Raw genomic sequence first — 17,993 nt, 5'->3', positions numbered from 1 at the left:
TGTGTGGGCTCTTCTGCTGTGGTGGGCTAACTACTGTGGACAGTCTGGTAAGTGCAGCGGCTGGCTCCTGGTTTGGTTGGTTGTCAGGCCCTGCCTTGTGTGGAGATTGCCAGCCACTGGTTGGTGGGGCCAGGTCACAAGGCAGCTGGCTGTGGAACCCTTGGGGGCCTCAGCCCTAGTGCTGGTGCACTCTGGGGCAGAACTAGGTTCTGGGGTGGATGGTTTTGGGGCTACGTTCTTGGATTTAGTGTTGGCCTGCTGGTGGGTTAGGCCGGTTCCTTACATGGCTGGCTGCAGGTTCTACAGTATACCAAAGTTGGTGCTGGCTCACTGGAGAGTGGGGATATATAACGAGGCAGAGGAGTACAAGGTGCTCACCCACCAGTGGGTAAAGTTAGGTCCTGGGGCTAGTGCCATCCTGCTGGCAGGCAGAGCTGGGTCCTAGGTCCAGGAGTCACAGAGTTGGTGTTGGACTGCTGGTGGATGAGGCTGGTCCCAAGTCTAGAGCTGGCTGGCTGGTGGGTGTGGCCAGGACCCAGGGGGTTCTGGGGATCATTCCTGCCCACTGGTGGGCAGAGGTGGTTCCCAGGGTCTCTGGCTGCAGGGCCCTGGAGGTCCTGGGTCCAGTGCCTGTGTACTGGTGTGTGGGTCTCAGTCCTGGACCCTCTGGTGGACACGGCCATGACCAGGGGAAGGTATGGGCTCAGGGAGTCTTTAGGCAGCCTGTGTGCTGGTATGTGGGGCTGTGTCCCTACTCAGCTGCTTGCTTGGCCTGAGGGATTCCAGTACTGGTGCCTACAGGCTGGAAGGTGGGGGTGGCAGGGCTGGGTCCTGACTTTAATAAGCAGGAGGGAGGATTCCAAAATATTCCTTGACAGCATCAGTTTCCACATGAGAGAAGGAGCTCCCCAAAATGGCTGCTGCCAGTATTTATATCCTCAGGGTGAGCTCCAGTTACCTCCTGCCTCTCCAGGAGCTTCTCCAAGATCAGCAGGTAGGTCTGACCCAGAGTTCTTTCAAACTACTGTTTCTTCCCTGGGTCCCACAGTGTGTGAGATTGTGTGTGCACTCTTTAAGAGTGGAGTCTCTATTTCCCACAGTCCTCTGGATCACCTGAAAGTAAGCTCCTCTGTCCTTCAAAGCCATACATTTTTGGGGCTCCAATTCTTGCTCTGGTGCCCCTGGCTGGGGAGCCCAATACGGGACTCAGATCCCTTGCTCCTTGGGGAGAACCTCTGCAGTTGTAACTATTTTCCCATTTGTGGATCACTCTCCCAGAGGTAGGGGTCTTGAATATACCATAACTCTTCCCGCACCCCCAGCTGTCTTGTGATTTGTTCTTTATATCTTTAGTTGTGGAAGATCTTTTCTGGTAGATTCCGATCTTTCTTATCAATAGTTGTTCTGTAAATAGTTGTAATTTTGGTATGCCCGTGAGAGGAGGTGAGTTCAGGGTCTTCCTACTCTGCCATCATTGTATGCCTTGTCTGAGGCCAGATTTTTAACATATAAAGCCTCCATGATTATAGCCAGCATGTGAAACACCTGGGTGGTCAGAAAACCCTGATAACCTTTCTTTATTTCAAATTTTAAGAAGTGAAATTTTGGTTGTCTTTATCCAACAAATGATTGCTTGCGCCATTCTATTTTTTTTTCCAACACGTAGCTCTTTCCTCAAACATAAATGAGAAAATAAGCTCCTTGATATTTTGGTGGTAAAAAGATTTTTATCTATCCCCCACCCCAAATATTCAGTGGTAGAATAAGTGAAATTTAAACAAATAAAAATACTGCAATGGCAGCCCACCAGGACTGGCCCCAAGTTTTCTACCTATCTGTGCATTCTTCCTAAAAAAGACAGTAAAACCCACAACACACCCAAGGATCTTAACACCCCAAGCAGAGATTGAACCTGTGCCCCCTGCAGTTGAAGCATGGAATTTTAACCACTGGACCACCAGGGAAGTCCCTAACTATCAGCTCTATTGAGCCATGTGGCTGACGGGGTCTTGGCCAGGAGTCAGGGCTGAGACTCTGAGGTGGGAGAGCCAAGTTCTGGACATTGGACTACCACAGAACTCCTGGCCCTACGTAATATCAATCAGCGAGAGCCCTCCCAGAGATCTCCTACTCAACGCTAAGACCCAGCTCCACTCAACGACCAGCAAGCTCCAGTGCTGGACACCCCATGCCAAACAACTAGCAAGACTGGAACACAACCCCACCCATTAGCAGACAGGCTGCCTAAAATCATAATAAGTTCACAGACACCCCAAAACACAACACCAGACGTGGACCTGCCCACCAGAAAGACAAGATCCAGCCTCATTCACCAGAACACAGGCACCACTCCCCTCTATCAGGAAGCCTACACAACCCTCTGAGCCAACCTTACCCACTGGAGGCAGACACCAAAAACAACGGGAACTACGAACCTGCAGCCTGCAAAAAGGAGACCACAAAAACAGTAAGTTCAGCAAAATGAGAAGACAGAGAAATACACAGCAAATGAAGGAGCAAAGTAAAAACACACCAGACCAAATAAATGAAGAGGAACTAGGCAGTCTACCTGAAAAAGAATTCAGAGTAATGATGGTAAAGATGATCCAAAATCTTGGAAATGGAATAGAGAAAGTACAAGAAATGTTTAACAAGGACCTAGAAGAACTAGAGCAAACAAATAATGATGAACAACAAAATAAATGAAATTTAAAATTCTCTAAAGGGGATCAATAGCAGAATAACTGAGGCAGAAGAACAGATAAGTGACCTAGAAGATAAAACAGTGGAAATAATTACCACAGATCACAATAAAGAAAAAAGAATGAAAAGAATTGAGGACAGTCTCAGAGACCTCTGGAACAATATTAAATGCACCAACATTCGAAATATAGGGGTCCCAGAAGAAGAAGAGGAAAAGAAAGGGTCTGAGAAAATATCTGAAGAGATTATAGTTGAAAACTTCCCTAATATGGGAAAGGATAGGTCAATCAATTCCAGGAAGCACAGAGAGTCCCATACAGGATAAAACCAAGGAAAAACACGCCAAGACACATATTAATCAAACTATCAAAAATTAAATACTAAGAAAACATATTAAAAGCAGCAAGGGAAAAGCAACAAATAACATACAGGGGAATCCCCATAAGGTTAACAGCTGATCTTTCAGCAGAAACCCTGCAAGCCAGAGGGAGTGGCAGGACATGTTTAAAGTGATGAAAGGGAAAAACCTACAACGAAGATTACTCTACCCAGCAAGGATTTTATTCAGATTTGACAGAGAAATTAAAACCTTTACAGATAACCAAAAGCTAAGAGAATTCAGCACCACAAATTTACAACAAATGCTAAAGGAACTTCTCTAGGCAGGAAACACAAGAGAAGGAAAAGACCTACAATAACAAACCCAAAACAATTTTAAAAATGGTAATAGGGACATACATATCGATAATTACCTTAAATGTAAGTGTATTAAATGCTCCAACCAAAAGACATAGACTGGTTGAATGGATAAAATAACAAAACCTATACATATGCTGTCTACAAGAGACCCACTTCAGACCTAGGAACATATACAGACTGAAAGTGAGGAGATGGAAAAAGATATTCCATGCAAATGGAAATCAAAAGAAAGCTAGAATAGCAATTCTCGTATCAGAAAAAATATATTTTAAAATAAAGGCTTACAAGAGACAAAGAAGGACACTACATAATGATCAAGGCATCAATCCAAGAAGAAGATATAACAATTGTAAATATTTATGCACCCAACATAGGAGCACCTCAATACATAAGGCAAATGCTAACAGCCATAAAAGGGGAAATTGACAGTAACACAATCATAGTAGGGGACTTTAACACTCCACTTTCACCAATGGACAGATCATCCAAAATGAAAATAAATAAGGAAATACAAGCTTTAAATAACACATTAAACAAGATGGACTCAATTGATATTTATAGTACATTCCATCCAAAAACTACAGAATACACTTTCTTCTTAAGAGCTCAAGGAACATTCTCCAGGATAGACGATATTGTGGGTCACAAATCAAGCCTTGGTAAATTTAAGAAAATTGAAATCGTATCAAGTATCTTTTCCAAACACAACACTATGAGACTAGATATTAATTACAGGAAAAATACTGTAAAAAATACAAACACATGGAGGCTAAACAATACACTACTAAATAACCAAGAGATCAATGAATAAATCAAAGAGGAAATCAAAAAATACCTAGAAAGAAATGACAATGAAAACACGACAACCCAAAACCTATGGGATGCAGTGAAAGTAGTTCTAAGAGGGAAGTTTATAGCAATACATCCTATTTCAAGAAACAAGAACAATCTCAAATAAACAACCTAACCTTACACCTAAAGCAATTAGAAAAAGAACAACAAAAAAACCCCACAAAGTTAGCAGAAGGAAAGAAATCATAAAGATCAGATCAGAAATAAATGAAAAAGAAATGAAGGAAACGATAGTAAAGAACAATAAAACTAAAATCTGGTTCTTTGAGAAGATAAACAAAATTGATAAACCATTATCAAGATAAAAAAAAAAAAACCTCATCAAGATAAAAAGGGAGAAGACTAAACTCAGCAGAATTAGAAATGAAAAAGGAGAAGTAACACCGGACACTGCAGAAATACAAAGGGATCATGAGAGATTACTACAAGCAACTATATGACAATCAAATGGACAACCTGGAAGGAATGGACAAATTCGTAGAAGAGCACAACCTTCCCAACACTGAACAAGGAAGAAACAGAAAATATGAAACAACCAATCACAAGCACTGAAATTGAAAGTGTGATTAAAAATCTTCCAAGAAACAAAAGCCCAGGTCCAGATGGCTTCACAGGTCAATTGTATCAAACATTTAGAGAAGAGCTAATGCCTATCCTTCTCAAACTCTTCCAAAATAAAGCAGAGGGAGGAACATGCCCAAACTCATTCTATGAGGCCACCATCACCCTGGTACCAAAACCAGACAAAGATGTCACAAGGAAAGAAAACTACAGGCCAATATCACTGATGAACATAGATGCAAAAATCCTCAACAAAATACCTGCAAACAGAATCCAACAGCACATTAAAAGGATCATACACCATGATCAAGTGGGGTTTATCCCAGGAATGCAAGGATTCTTCAATATATGCAAATCAATCAATGTGATAAACCATATTAACAAACTGAAGGAGAAAAACCATATGATAACCTCAATAGATGCAGAAAAAGCTTTTGACAATATTCAACATCCATTTAAGATAAAAACCTTCCAGAAAGTAAGCATAGAGGGAACTTACCTCAACATAATAAAGGCCATATATGACAAACCCACAGACAACATTGTTCTCAGTGGTGAAAAACTGAAACCATTTCCACTAACATCAGGAAAAAGACAAGGCTGCCCGGTCTCACTGCTATTATTCAACAAAGTTTTGGAAGTTTTAGCCACAGCAATCAGAGAAAAAAAAGAGATAAATGGAATCCAAATCAGAGAAGAAGTAAAACGGTCAGTTTGCATATGACATGATACTATACATGGAGAACCCTAAAGATGCTACCAGGAAACTACTACAGCTAATCAATTAATTTGGGAAAGTGGCAGGATACAAAATTAATGCACAGAAATCTCTTGCATTCCTGTACACTAATGATGAAAACTGAAAGAGAAATTAAGGAAACACTCCCATTTACCATTGCAACAAAAAGAATAAAATATCTAGGAATAAACCTACCTAAGGAGACAAAAGACCTGTATGCAGAAAACTATAAAACACTGATGGAAGAAATTAAAGATGATACAAACAGATGGAGAGATATACCATGTTCTTAGATTGGAAGAATCATCGTTGTGAAAATGACCATACTACCCAAAGCAATCTAAAGATTCATTGCAATCCTGATCAACCACCAATGGCATTTTTCACAGAATTAGGAAAAAAAACCTCACAATTTGTATGGAAACACAAAGGACCCCAAATAGCCAAAGCAATCTTGAGAAAGAAAAACGGGGCTGGAGGAATCATGCTCCTGGACTTCAGACTATACTACAAAGCTACAGAAATCAATACAGTAAGGCACTGGCACAAAAACAGAAACATAGACAAATGGAACAGGATAGAAAGCCTAGAGATAAACCCATGCACATATGGCCACCTCATCTTTGATAAAGGAGATCAGAATATACAATGGAGAAAAGACAGTCTCTTCAATAAGTGGTGCTGGGAAAACTGGACAGCTACATGTAAAAGAATGAAATTAGAACAGTCCCTAAAACGATACACAAAAATAAACTCCAAATGGATTAAAGACCTAGATGTAAGGCCAGAGAGTATAAAACTCCTAGAGGAAAACATAGGCAGAACACTCTATGACATAAATCACAGCAAGATCCTTTTTGACCCTCCTCCTAGAGAAATGGAAATATAAACAAATGGGACCTAATGAGACATAAAAGTTTTGCAAAGCAAAAGAAACCATAAACAAGATGAAAAGACAACCCTCAAAATGGGAGAAAATATTTGCAAAAAATGTAACTGACAAAGGATTAATCTCCAAAATATTACAGCAGCTCATGAGCTCAATACAAAAATAACAAACAACCTAATCCAAAAATGGGCAGAAGACCTAACTATTCATTTCTCCAATGAAGATATACAGATTGCCAACAAACACATGAAAGGATGCTCAAAATCACTAATCATTACAGGAATGCAAATAAAAACTACAATTAGGTATTACCTGACACCAGTCAGAATGGCCATCATCAAAAATTCTACAAACAATAAATGCGGGAGAGGGTGTGGAGAAAAGGGAACCCTCTTGCACTGTTGGTGGGAATGTAAATTGATACAGCCACAATGGAGAACAGTATGGAGGTTCCTTTAAAAACTAAAAATAGAACTACCATATGACCCAGCAATCCTACTAGTGGGCATATACCCTGAGAAAACCATAATTCATAAGGAGTAATGGAGCACAATGTTCATTGCAGCACTATTTACAATAGCCAGGTCATGGAAGCAACCTAAGTGTGCATCGACAGATGAATGGATAAAGATGATGTGGTCCATATATACAATGGAATATTACTCAGCCATAAAACGAAACGAAATTGAGTTATTTGTAGTGAGGTGGATGGACCTAGAGTCTGTACAGAGTGAAGTAAGTCAGAAAAAGAAAAACAAATACCATATGGTAACATATATATATATGGAATGTAAAAAAAAAAGGTTCTGAAGAACCTAGGGGCAAGACAGGAATAAAGATGCAAATGTAGAGAATGGACTTGAGGACATGTGGAGGGGGAAGGGTAAGCTGGGACGAAGTTAGAGAGTGGCATTGACATATATACACTCCCAAATGTAAAACAAATAGCTAGTGGGAAGCAGCCACATAGCACAGGGAGATCAGCTTCTTTGTTTGTGACTACCTAGAGGGGTGGGATAGGGAGGGTGGGAGGGAGATGCAAGAGGGAGGGGATATGGAGATGTATGTATACGTATAGCTGATTCACTTTGTTATACAGCAGAAACTAACACAACATTGTTAAGCAACTATACTCCAATAAAGATGTTAAAAAAAGAAATACTGCAGTGGTATGCAAATCAACTGATGCTATCTCTATCCATGATAAGTCCATAAATATTCCTTGGTTCTAGTCAAACCTACTATTTTGTAATGACCTATAAATAAATAGTTGGACCAAAACATGTATAGGTAACATTTCCCTTGAATGTTACCGTGAATTTCCTTTCTATGCTTTAGGCTATTTTTATAGCATAGTTTTAAAAGCTTACAGATATTTAGTTTCCCTTTCCATATTAGTATACAAGCTTTTTTTTTTTTTAATCTTAGTAATGTTTAAGCATGTAGCTCAGAATCATGTTTCCAATTCCTTTCTAATCTCAGAAATTTGATAGAACTATTTATGAATGCTGGTGTTTTTTGCCAAGACCACTGGAGATATTCAAATTATTTCCAGTAGAAAGAATACAGCTAATACTTATGAAACATTTTCCTCATTATGACACTGTGAATGAGCTTTTGTTTGAAATAGTTGTGGCTTTATGAGATAACTTTTTCAAACACTTAAAAATGATTAAGAGCAGTTTTGGGGCTAAATCACTCCTTTCATGTAACTCCTCTTCAAAAAGTTATATACACTTTAATTTTCTCCTTCATTAGAAGTCCACCTATCTTCACTCCAAAAGAATGCCTTAAGACATAAGCCAATTATTTCAGGAAAATTATTTACTTTTGTTTTATTTTTGACTGTCACAGCCAATATTATCACTACTCATAGTGTCTGCTAACCATGATTACATAGCTAAAAGGGCCCACCATTCATATTTAAAATGTATGTAAGCAGAGAAATAACAATGTGATGTTATATTAAGTTTTAAAATAAACTGGCAGTCACATTTTTTTGCAAAATATGTCTTATTATACAACAGGCTATTCTGTTGTCACATTTTAAGTAATAATTTTTTTTCTCAATTGCCTTGGTACACTTTACTACAAAGCTTCTTATAGTGATCTAATCCAATTAATTATAATTGTCATTAAAGTATTGCTAATTGCTCAATGAAAAAAAACTGCGCTATAAATAAAAATTTTATGCTCTGATAAGGGATTTTTTTCCCAAGAGTATGGCCTGAGAGAGAAAGCGTATGCAGACTTTAGCTTAGCATGCTCTTTAAAACACAAGTGTGTTTAATAATGCTATCTTGGAGTTAGAAGGAGAAAATGATTAAATAAGTGACTTTGAATTCATCTGGATTCATGTTAATTTGTATTTTTTGTTTGCGGTTCTGAGTTAACTAGTTGGAAACATAAGTCGCATTCCAATCTTTATCCTCAGCCTCCTCCACTGAATTCTGATGCCTCTAGGACTTATAAACTGCTTCATTATCTGTGTTGTGAGATAAATGTCTTCAGGGAGCCTATGAATCTTAAAATATCAGTAAATTAGAATATTTGTTAAATATGACTCGGTGGTAATTAAGAGTCATGGCCAACATAGAAAAGAGCAGAAATAGACCTCAAAAGGATTTTTAGAAGATTAAACATACAAGCATAAAGATAAAATGGCATTAATTAACACATGGAGAAAACTACAATGAGATGGGGTTGGTGTAAAGTACGAAGTACCAACGACAGAATGAAATAATAACCGACAAGGTTTGTTCTGTTCCTTTTCTGATGTACCAAAGAGACTAAGAAAGCAAGGAATAAATGCTGAAAAAAAAAAAAGATAATTAGTGACCAATAGAAGACCTCATTAACCTGTGTAAGGGGATGATCAGTGTGGAACAGTCACATAACCAGATATTCACGTACAACGTGGTTATTCTTAACTTAAATACTTGACCACTAAAGGTCTATAACCCCCATCAAAAATGTTACTTTATAATAAAGGAAACAAATACAAAAATTCATTTAATTTTGCTCTCCAAACTAGTTTTATTGAAATTAATTCGCATTGACTTTAATCAGCCAATCATTAGCTGTCATAATTACTGATTCCTGCTTTCTACCTCCTGTCCTATCTCATATGGAGGCTTCTTTCCCATTGATTTCAGCATCTCTCGATGATTCCTTAGCCTCTTCTCTAGTATCCCCGAGGACCAACCAGTTAAGAAATAATAGATACTGCTCTATGCTGTCTGTTAAACTTTTTCAGGAAGGTAAGCATTACCTACCCCAAGGAAATCAGTATTCTAAGAAAGTGAGCAATATGGCTTACATTGCCTTGGCATTCCACAAATACTGTAAATCATTGCATTCAGAGTATCTGCTCTTCTAATATCTGTGAATTAACTGATTCATTTAAAAATAGAAATGCCATTATTAGTTAGTTAATAACCTAATTGCTAAAGTACCTCAGCTGGTTGGTTTAATTCAGTCTAACAAATATATACATATATAATCACTGCATGATTTCAACAACCACTTTTCTCTTAAAAAATAAAAACACTAACAACAGAAGTTTTCACTTCATCTCTTCCACCTGGCCACCCTATTACAAACATGAAGTCCAAATGTTTATTCCAGATGTACAAGTAGCAATAAGTACAAAAAGTGTCTGATGGTTTGCTTCTTCCTTTAATTTGTATAGGAGGTCTTCTGAGGCCTTAGTTCATGTGTTATAACATAGGAACTCATCTAATAGGCAATACATTGAACCTTTGATTGTATAAAACAATGAGCAAATAACTTTAAACTATTTTTCAGTGGTGTTTGATCCTAGATTTTGAACATTTGAAACAGTTGATTCATTGTCACTTACTCAATAGGTAATCATAGCTAAATCTAACCTTAAGAGGACTGAATTTACCCCAAAGTTCATATACATTTATGAGAGCAAAATAAATACATTCAGTTATTTGGATCATTGTTAGGCCAAACAATGATTCTGAAGAAGAGAAATGATACTGATAGAATGCTTAATTATAAAAGTAAAGCATATCAACTCCAACTAAAGGCCAGTTTTAGAAAGCCTGCCTTCTACTTGATTTCGAAAACCACAATTAGAAACAAGTCAGGAAGAATGAAAAGTAAAGGCAGAGAAAAAGTTATGACTTGGGTTATATTAACTTTTTTTTTTAATTTTGGCATTTGTATGGCTAAACTTACATAGAAAATATTGGAATAAATATTCATTCTAAAAAATATTATTCTTAGAAACACTTATTCATTTACTAAAAAGGATAATTGGGGAGAAAACAGAGCAGATGGTCACATGGGAATTTTCTATCAATAGATCTACTGATTCTAATAATATCCCAGCCTTAACTTTTCACTTGAAAAGCTTTGCAAGTGCTGAAGCTGAAAAAAAAGACCATTATGTATACCAAGAGAGCATTCTAAACAATACTGAAATGATTAAAGTAATTAATTATTCATTACTTACAAAAGTTGTGTTTTCCAATAATAATGTGGTAGTATTTGTTTCTATATTCAGTTTAATGACATGTCCATTCTCGCTTTTATACACCACATCTGTATCTGCAACAAAAAGATATTAACAATTGACGAACACATTGATTAGGTTAATATGAGTGTAGAGGAGATAATGTGCATAATAAACAGACACATTAGAACAATCACTGTTAGCCTTTAATAACCTGAGCAGATTTCTGTACTTAGCTCTCATTAATCTTCTTCAGGAAGCCCACCCAGCACATGGTCTACTGTGCAATGAAAACAGTGTTAGTGACAGGGTCACTCAGATTCTTGGTTGAACAAATGAAAAGTAATTAAAACATGGGCAACTGATGCCCATTCTAAGATGAGAAAGAAGGGACAGAGAAATGCCTCCTATTTCCGAAGCTGTTACTGATTAGTGATCTAGGTAAACTTTCAACGAGGCTGCCAGTTAAACATAACTGGACACAATTCTGAGACTATCATATGAAGCACGTTCATGCAGACTTTTTCACAAACCCAGTCCTACCACCACTCAATTGCCACTCAACCTCTTTCTCCCTTGGGTTTGGAACTGTGCCTCTGGTATTTTGTCTGGATTGTGTGACCACTGGTGAAAATCTCTGAGACTGTATGTGTCCATTGTATCCACTTTTTCAACTTTAAAGAGAATGATGTTTTCAGTGTAAATAATTGCATTTCGTCTGGACAGGTGTTGATTTTAAATATGTTTGAGTTAAATTCAGCCACATTTATCAGGAAATTAACTCATATTAAGAATACCATAGACTGCAAATACCAACCTGAGACAAGCTGCCAGAAAGGATATTCAGGAGTTAAGAAAAGAAAGATATCTGTATCTGCATAAAAGCTATATAAATAATAGATATATTATACATACATTTATGTGATTAGATAAAAGGGAAGATACCCAAATAAAAGCAGTCTTGAGTGTTCTTTCTTTCTTTCTTTCTTTTTTTGATAATGTCCTTTTCAGTTTTACCCAATTCTAAACTTCTCCATGGTATTGCACCCCCCTACCCGCCTGCCCATTCTTGGAAGAAATATTGAGAGGGGTTGGACCTACTATTCACAGTAAATGAAGTTATATAATTTACAATTCTCAGAACCTGGCTTCATCTGCATAATGGTGGTAAACAAATACTGCATGGTGGGTTGTGAAAACTATGTGGAAATGTCTGACAGTTTTGGCAGAGCAAGGTTTTCTGACTCGTTCTCTAGTTATCTCAATATTATAAATAGTGACACCCAGAAGTTATGATGAGAAGCAATGAATACTAGCAAAAATGAAGTTTGTCTTTCTTCCGTGTTCCATTCAGAAGACTGAGAGTCCAATATGACTCTCCTACTAGAGTCAGGGATGGCACAGAAGGCCAATGGCTCTTCTTGACCTTAGTCACATGGGGAGAGTGACATGTTGGAAAGACATGGGCCACAAGGAAAGACAAACAGTGTTTTAAGAAAGGAGAAAAAGAGACAAAGATTTCAAGTTACTATCTGAGTTGTATTTAAGTGTACTGAAAGATGGTCCTATGTGAACTTAAAAATAAGGCCTTGTATCACCTACTGAATTTCTTTCATCACCTATAGATAAATTGGGTTCTTTTTATCATTAACTTTACCTGCTGACCTTTCTAGTGATGTAAGACAAGTAACAGGGTTACGCACATAATAAATATTTATTTTGCTTTCTATTCTTTACCTCTCTTCCCCTTCCTTTCTATCCCAAATATATGATCGCAGGCTCAAGAGCAATACTGGTCACCTGTGTTACTCAATTCAGCCTTGCCAGCTGACTCTGGTCTCCTGTCTTCCCGCTCAAAATCAACGCTTGCTTTAATCTATAGTCCAACCTCAACTGACGCCTCTGTTATGTTCCTTCATTTTCTCAGTTCTGGACCACCTCTTGGTACGGATAGACACTGCCATCACAGATTAGCATAAATAACGTGTCTTAACAAACATCCTTAAAATATTTTTACAATAAATTAAGAGAAAGAGGGTTTTTCCCCTTCTACTGTACCATGGTAATAAATAGAGCAAAAAGCCAATCAGTGACTGGTTCTTTTCCCAGGGGACCAGCACACTGCAGAATTCTAAATAGGGATGAGAATCTAAGGGCTTAGGGAGAAACAGGAGCCCAGAGAGCATGAATAGTGATTCTTCTTCAACAGAAGAGATAAAGTAACATATGGCCTTACTGTCTCTCATAGTAAGGAAACCCGCAGCTGATGATGGATTATATTGGGATAGATGAAGGAAAATTAATTTTTATTTCCCTTAGAATCAAAATAGAAGGAAGTGGAGTTTGTTTGAGAAGATAAAGACTACATTTAATTTTTTTAACATCTTTATTGGAGTATAATTGCTTTACAGTTGTGTTAGTTTCTGCTTTATAGCAACGTGAATCAGTTATACATATGTCCCCATATCTCCTCCCTCTTGCGTCTCCTTCCCCCCCGCCATCCCACCCCTCTAGGTGGTCACAAAGAACCAAGCTGATCTCCCTGTGTTATGCAGCTGCTTCCCACTAGCTATCTATTTTACGTTTGGTAGTGTATATATGTCCATGCCACTCTCTCACTTCATCCCAGCTTACCCTTCCCCCTCCCTGTGTCAAGTCCATTCTCTATGTCTGTACCTTTATTCCTGTCCTGCCCCTAGGTTCTTCAGAATCTTTTTTCTTTTTTTTTAGATTCCATATATATGTGTTAGCATACAGTATTTGTTTTTCTCTTTCTGACTTACTTCACTCTGTATGACAGACTCTAGGTCCATCTATCTCAATACAAATAACGCAATTTCACTGCTTTTTATGGCTGAGTACTATTCCATTGTATATGTGTGCCACATCATTTTTTTTATGATGCACTTTTTTTAATGTTTTTTTTTTAAATTGAGGTATAGATAGTTTACAATATTATATAAGCTTCAGGTATACAACATAGTGATCACAATTTTAAAGGTTATATTCCCTTCATAATTACTATAAAATATTGGCTATATTCCCTGTATTGTACAATATATTCTTGTAGCTTATTTTATAGATAGTAGTTTGCACCTCTTAATCCCCTACCCTTATCTTGCCCCTCCTTCCTTCCCTCTCCTCACTGGTACCCCCTGGTTTGTACTCTATATTTGTGAGTCTGTTTCTTTTTTGTTGTATTCACTAGTTTGTTGTATTTTTTAGATTCCACATATAAGTGGTATCATACAGTATTTTTCTTTCTCTGTCTGACTTATTTCACTTAGCATAATGCTCTCCATGTCCATCCACGTTACTGCAAATGGCAAAATTTCATTCTTTTTTCATGGCTAAGTAGCATTCCTTTGTATATCCACATACTGTATATCCATGTATATACCACATCTTCTTTATCGCTTCATCTGTTGATGGACACTTAGGTTGCTTCCATATCTTGACAATTGTAAATAATGTTCCTATGAATATTGGGGTACATGTATCTTTTCAAATTGGTGTTTTTGGTTTATTCAGGTATATACTGAGGAGTGGAATTGCTGAATCATATGGCAACTTTATTTTCAGTTTTTTTGAGAAACTTCCATACTGTTTTCCACAGTGGCTGCACCAATTTACATTCCCACTAAGAGTGGACAAGTGTTCCCTTTTCTCCACATCCTCTCCAGCATATGTTATTTGTTGACTTTTTGATGATAGCCATTCTCACAGGTGTGAGGTGATATATCACTTTGGTTTTAATTTGCATTTCTCTGATGATTAATGATGTTGAGCATCTTTTCATGTGCCCGTTGGCCATCTGTATGTCTTCTTTGGAAAAATGTCTATTCAGGTCTTCTGCCTATTTTTTAATTGGATTGTTTGTTTTTTTAATATTGAGTTGTATGAGTTCTTTAACCCCTTATCAGTCATATCATTCACAGAAGTTTTCTCCCATTCAGTAGGTTCACATTTTGTTTTGTCGATGATTTCCTATGCTGTGCTAAAGCTTCTAGGTTTAATTAGCTCCCATTTGTTTATTTTTGCTTTTGTTTTCTTTGCTTTAGGAGACAGATCCAAAAAATATTGCTGTGATTTATGTCAAAGAGTGTTCTGCCTATGTACTTTCCTAGGAGTTTTGTGGTGTCATGTTTTATGTTTAGGTCTTTAATCCACTTTGAGTTTATATTTGTATATAATTTTGTATATAGTGTGGGAAAATGTTCTAAATTCACTATTTTACATATAGCTGGCCGGTTTTCCCAGCACCACTTATTGAAGACATTGTCTTTTCTCCATTGTATATTCTTGCCTCCTTTGTCATAGATTAATTGACCATAAATATGTGGATTTATTTCTGGGCTCTCTATTCTGTTCCACTGATGTCTGCTTTTTGATGATGCACTTCTTTTTAAATTTAATAATCTTAAAGAATGTTTGATGTCAGTACACGTGTCTACCTCATTCTTTTAACAGTTGCACAGCGTTCTATTCATGAATATGACATCATTCCTTTATCACTCACCTGTTGTTGAATATTTTTCAACATAGAAAATAGTTCCAGTAAAATACATTTTTTTTTTTTAACATCTTTACTGGAGTATAATTGCTTTACAATGGTGTGTTAGTTTCTGCTGTATAACAAAGTGAATCAGCTATACATATACATATATCCCCATATCTCTTCCTCTTGTGTCTCCCTCCCTCCCACCCTCCCTATCCCACCTCTCTAGGTGGTCACAAAGCACCAAGCTGATCTCCCTGTGCTATGCAGCTGCTTCCCACTAGCTACCGCTTTTACATTTGATAGTGTATATATGTACATGTCACTGTCTCACTTTGTCCCAACTTACCCATCCCCCACCCCGTGTCCTCAAGTTCATTCTCTAGTAGGTCAGCATCTTTATTCCCGTCCTGGCCCTAGGTTCTTCATGAACATTTTTTTTTTATTCCATATTTATGTGTTAGCATATGGTATTTGTTTTTCTCTTTCTGACTTATTTCATTCTGTATGACAGACTCTAGGTCCATCCACCTCACTGCAAATAACTCAGTTTCGTTTCTTTTTATGACTGAGCAATATTCCATTGTATATATGTACCACATCTTCTTTATCCATTCATCTGTCGATGGACACTTAGGTTGCTTCCATGGCCTGGCTATTGTAAATAGAGCTGCAATGAACATTGTGGTACATGACTCTTTTTGAATTATGGTTTTCTCAGGGTATATGCCCAGTAGTGGGATTGCTGGGTCATATGGTAGTTCTGTTTTTAGTTTTTTAAGCAATCTCCATATTGTTCTCCATAGTGGCTGTATCAGTTTACATTCCCACCAACAGTGCAAGAGGGTTCCCTTTTCTCCACAACCTCTCCAGCATTTATTGTTTGTGGATTTTTTTTGATGATGGCCATTCTGACTGGTGTGAGGGGATACTTCATTGCAGTTTTAATTTGCATTTCTCTAACGATTAGTGATGTTGAGCATCCTATCATGGGTTTGTTGGCAATCTGTATATCTTCTTTGGAGAAATGTCTATTTAGGCCTCCTGTTCATTTTTGGATGGGGTTGTTTGTTTTTTTTTATATTGAGCTGCATGGGCTGCTTGTAAATTTTGGAGATTAATCCATTGTCAGTTGCCTCATTTGCAAATATTTTTTCCCATGTTGAGGGTTGTCTTTTGCTCTTGTTTATGGCTTCCTTTGCTGTGCAAAAGGTTTTCTATTTCACTAGGTCCCATTTATTTATTTTTGTTTTTATTTCCATTTCTCTAGGATGTGGGACAAAAAGGATCTTGCTGTGATATTTGTTATAGAGTGTTCTGCCTATGTTTTCCTCTAAGAGTTTGACAGTGTCTGGCCTTACATTTAGGTCTTTAATCCATTTGGAGTTTATTTTTGTGTATGGTTTTAGGGACTGTTCTAATTTCATTCTTTTACAGATAGCTGTCCAGTTTTCCCAGCACCACTTATTGAAGAGGTTGTCCTTTCTCCATTGTATATTCTTGCCTCCTTTATCAAAAATAAGGTGACCATATGTGTGTGGGTTTATCTCTGGGCTTTCTATCCTGTTCCATTGAGCTATGTTTCTGTTTTTGTGCCAGTACCATACTCTCTTGATTACTGTTGCCTTGTAGTGTAGTCTGAAGTCCGGGAGCCTGATTCCTCCAGCTCCATTTTTCTTTCTCAAGATTGCTTTGGTGCTTCAGGGTCTTTTGCGTTTCCATACAAATTGTGAATTTTTTTGTTCTAGTTCTGTGAAAAATGCCATTTGTATTTTGATAGGGATTGTACTGAATCTGTAGATTGCTTTGGGTAGTAGAGTCCTTTTCACAATGTTGATTCTTCCAATCCAAGAACATGGTATATCTCTCCATCGCTTTGTATCATGTTTAATTTCTTTCATCAGTGTATTATAATTTCCTGCATACAGGTCTTTTGTCTCCTTAGGTAGGTTTATTCCTAGGTATTTTATTCTTTTTGTTGCAATGGTAAATGGGAGTGTTTCCTTAATTTCTCTTTCAGATTTTTCATCATTAATGTATAGGAATGCAAGAGACTTCTGTGCATTAATTTTGTATTCTGTTACTTTCCCAAATTCATTCATTCGCTCTAGCAGTATTCTGGTAGCATCTTTAGGATTCTCTATGTACGGTATCATGTCATCTGCAAATAATGGCAGTTTTATTTCTTCTTCTCCAATTTGGCTTCCTTTTATTTCTTTTTCTTCTCCAACTGCTGTAGCTAAAACTTCCAAAACTATGTTGAATAATAGGGGTGAGAGTGGACAACCTTGTCTTGTTCCTGATCTTAAAGGAAATGGTTTCAGTTTTTCACCATTGAGAACAATGTTGGCTGTGGGTTTGTCATATATGGCCTTTATCATGTTAAGTTCCCTCTGTGCCTACTTTCTGGAGGGTTTTTATTATAAATGGATGTTGAATTTTGTCAAAAGCTTTTTCTGCATCTATTGAGATGATGATATGATTTTTCTCCTTCAGTTTGTTAATATGGTGTATCACATTGATTTATTTGCATATATTGAAGAATCCTTGCATTCCTGGGATAAAC

The 17,993-nt window shown here is 37.4% G+C and overlaps 1 protein-coding gene across 4 annotated transcripts in view; it reads right to left on the bottom strand.

Moving 5' to 3' along the window:
• Positions 1 to 17,993, bottom strand: part of DPP10 (dipeptidyl peptidase like 10) — a 1,292,066-nt gene that overhangs the window by 335,209 nt on the left and 938,864 nt on the right. For all 4 annotated transcript variants that reach the window (XM_030843834.2, XM_060302530.1, XM_030843833.2 and 1 more), the window contains exon 4: positions 10,930 to 11,024. In XM_030843834.2, the coding sequence (XP_030699694.2) occupies positions 10,930 to 11,024 (95 nt within the window). The remainder of the gene's footprint in view (positions 1 to 10,929; positions 11,025 to 17,993) is intronic.

Source organism: Globicephala melas, chromosome 7, assembly GCF_963455315.2.
Source record: "Globicephala melas chromosome 7, mGloMel1.2, whole genome shotgun sequence".
Classification (NCBI taxonomy): domain Eukaryota; kingdom Metazoa; phylum Chordata; class Mammalia; order Artiodactyla; family Delphinidae; genus Globicephala; species Globicephala melas.
The sequence above is the reverse complement of the archived record's forward strand: the minus strand, read 5'-3'. Positions and strand labels throughout refer to the sequence as shown.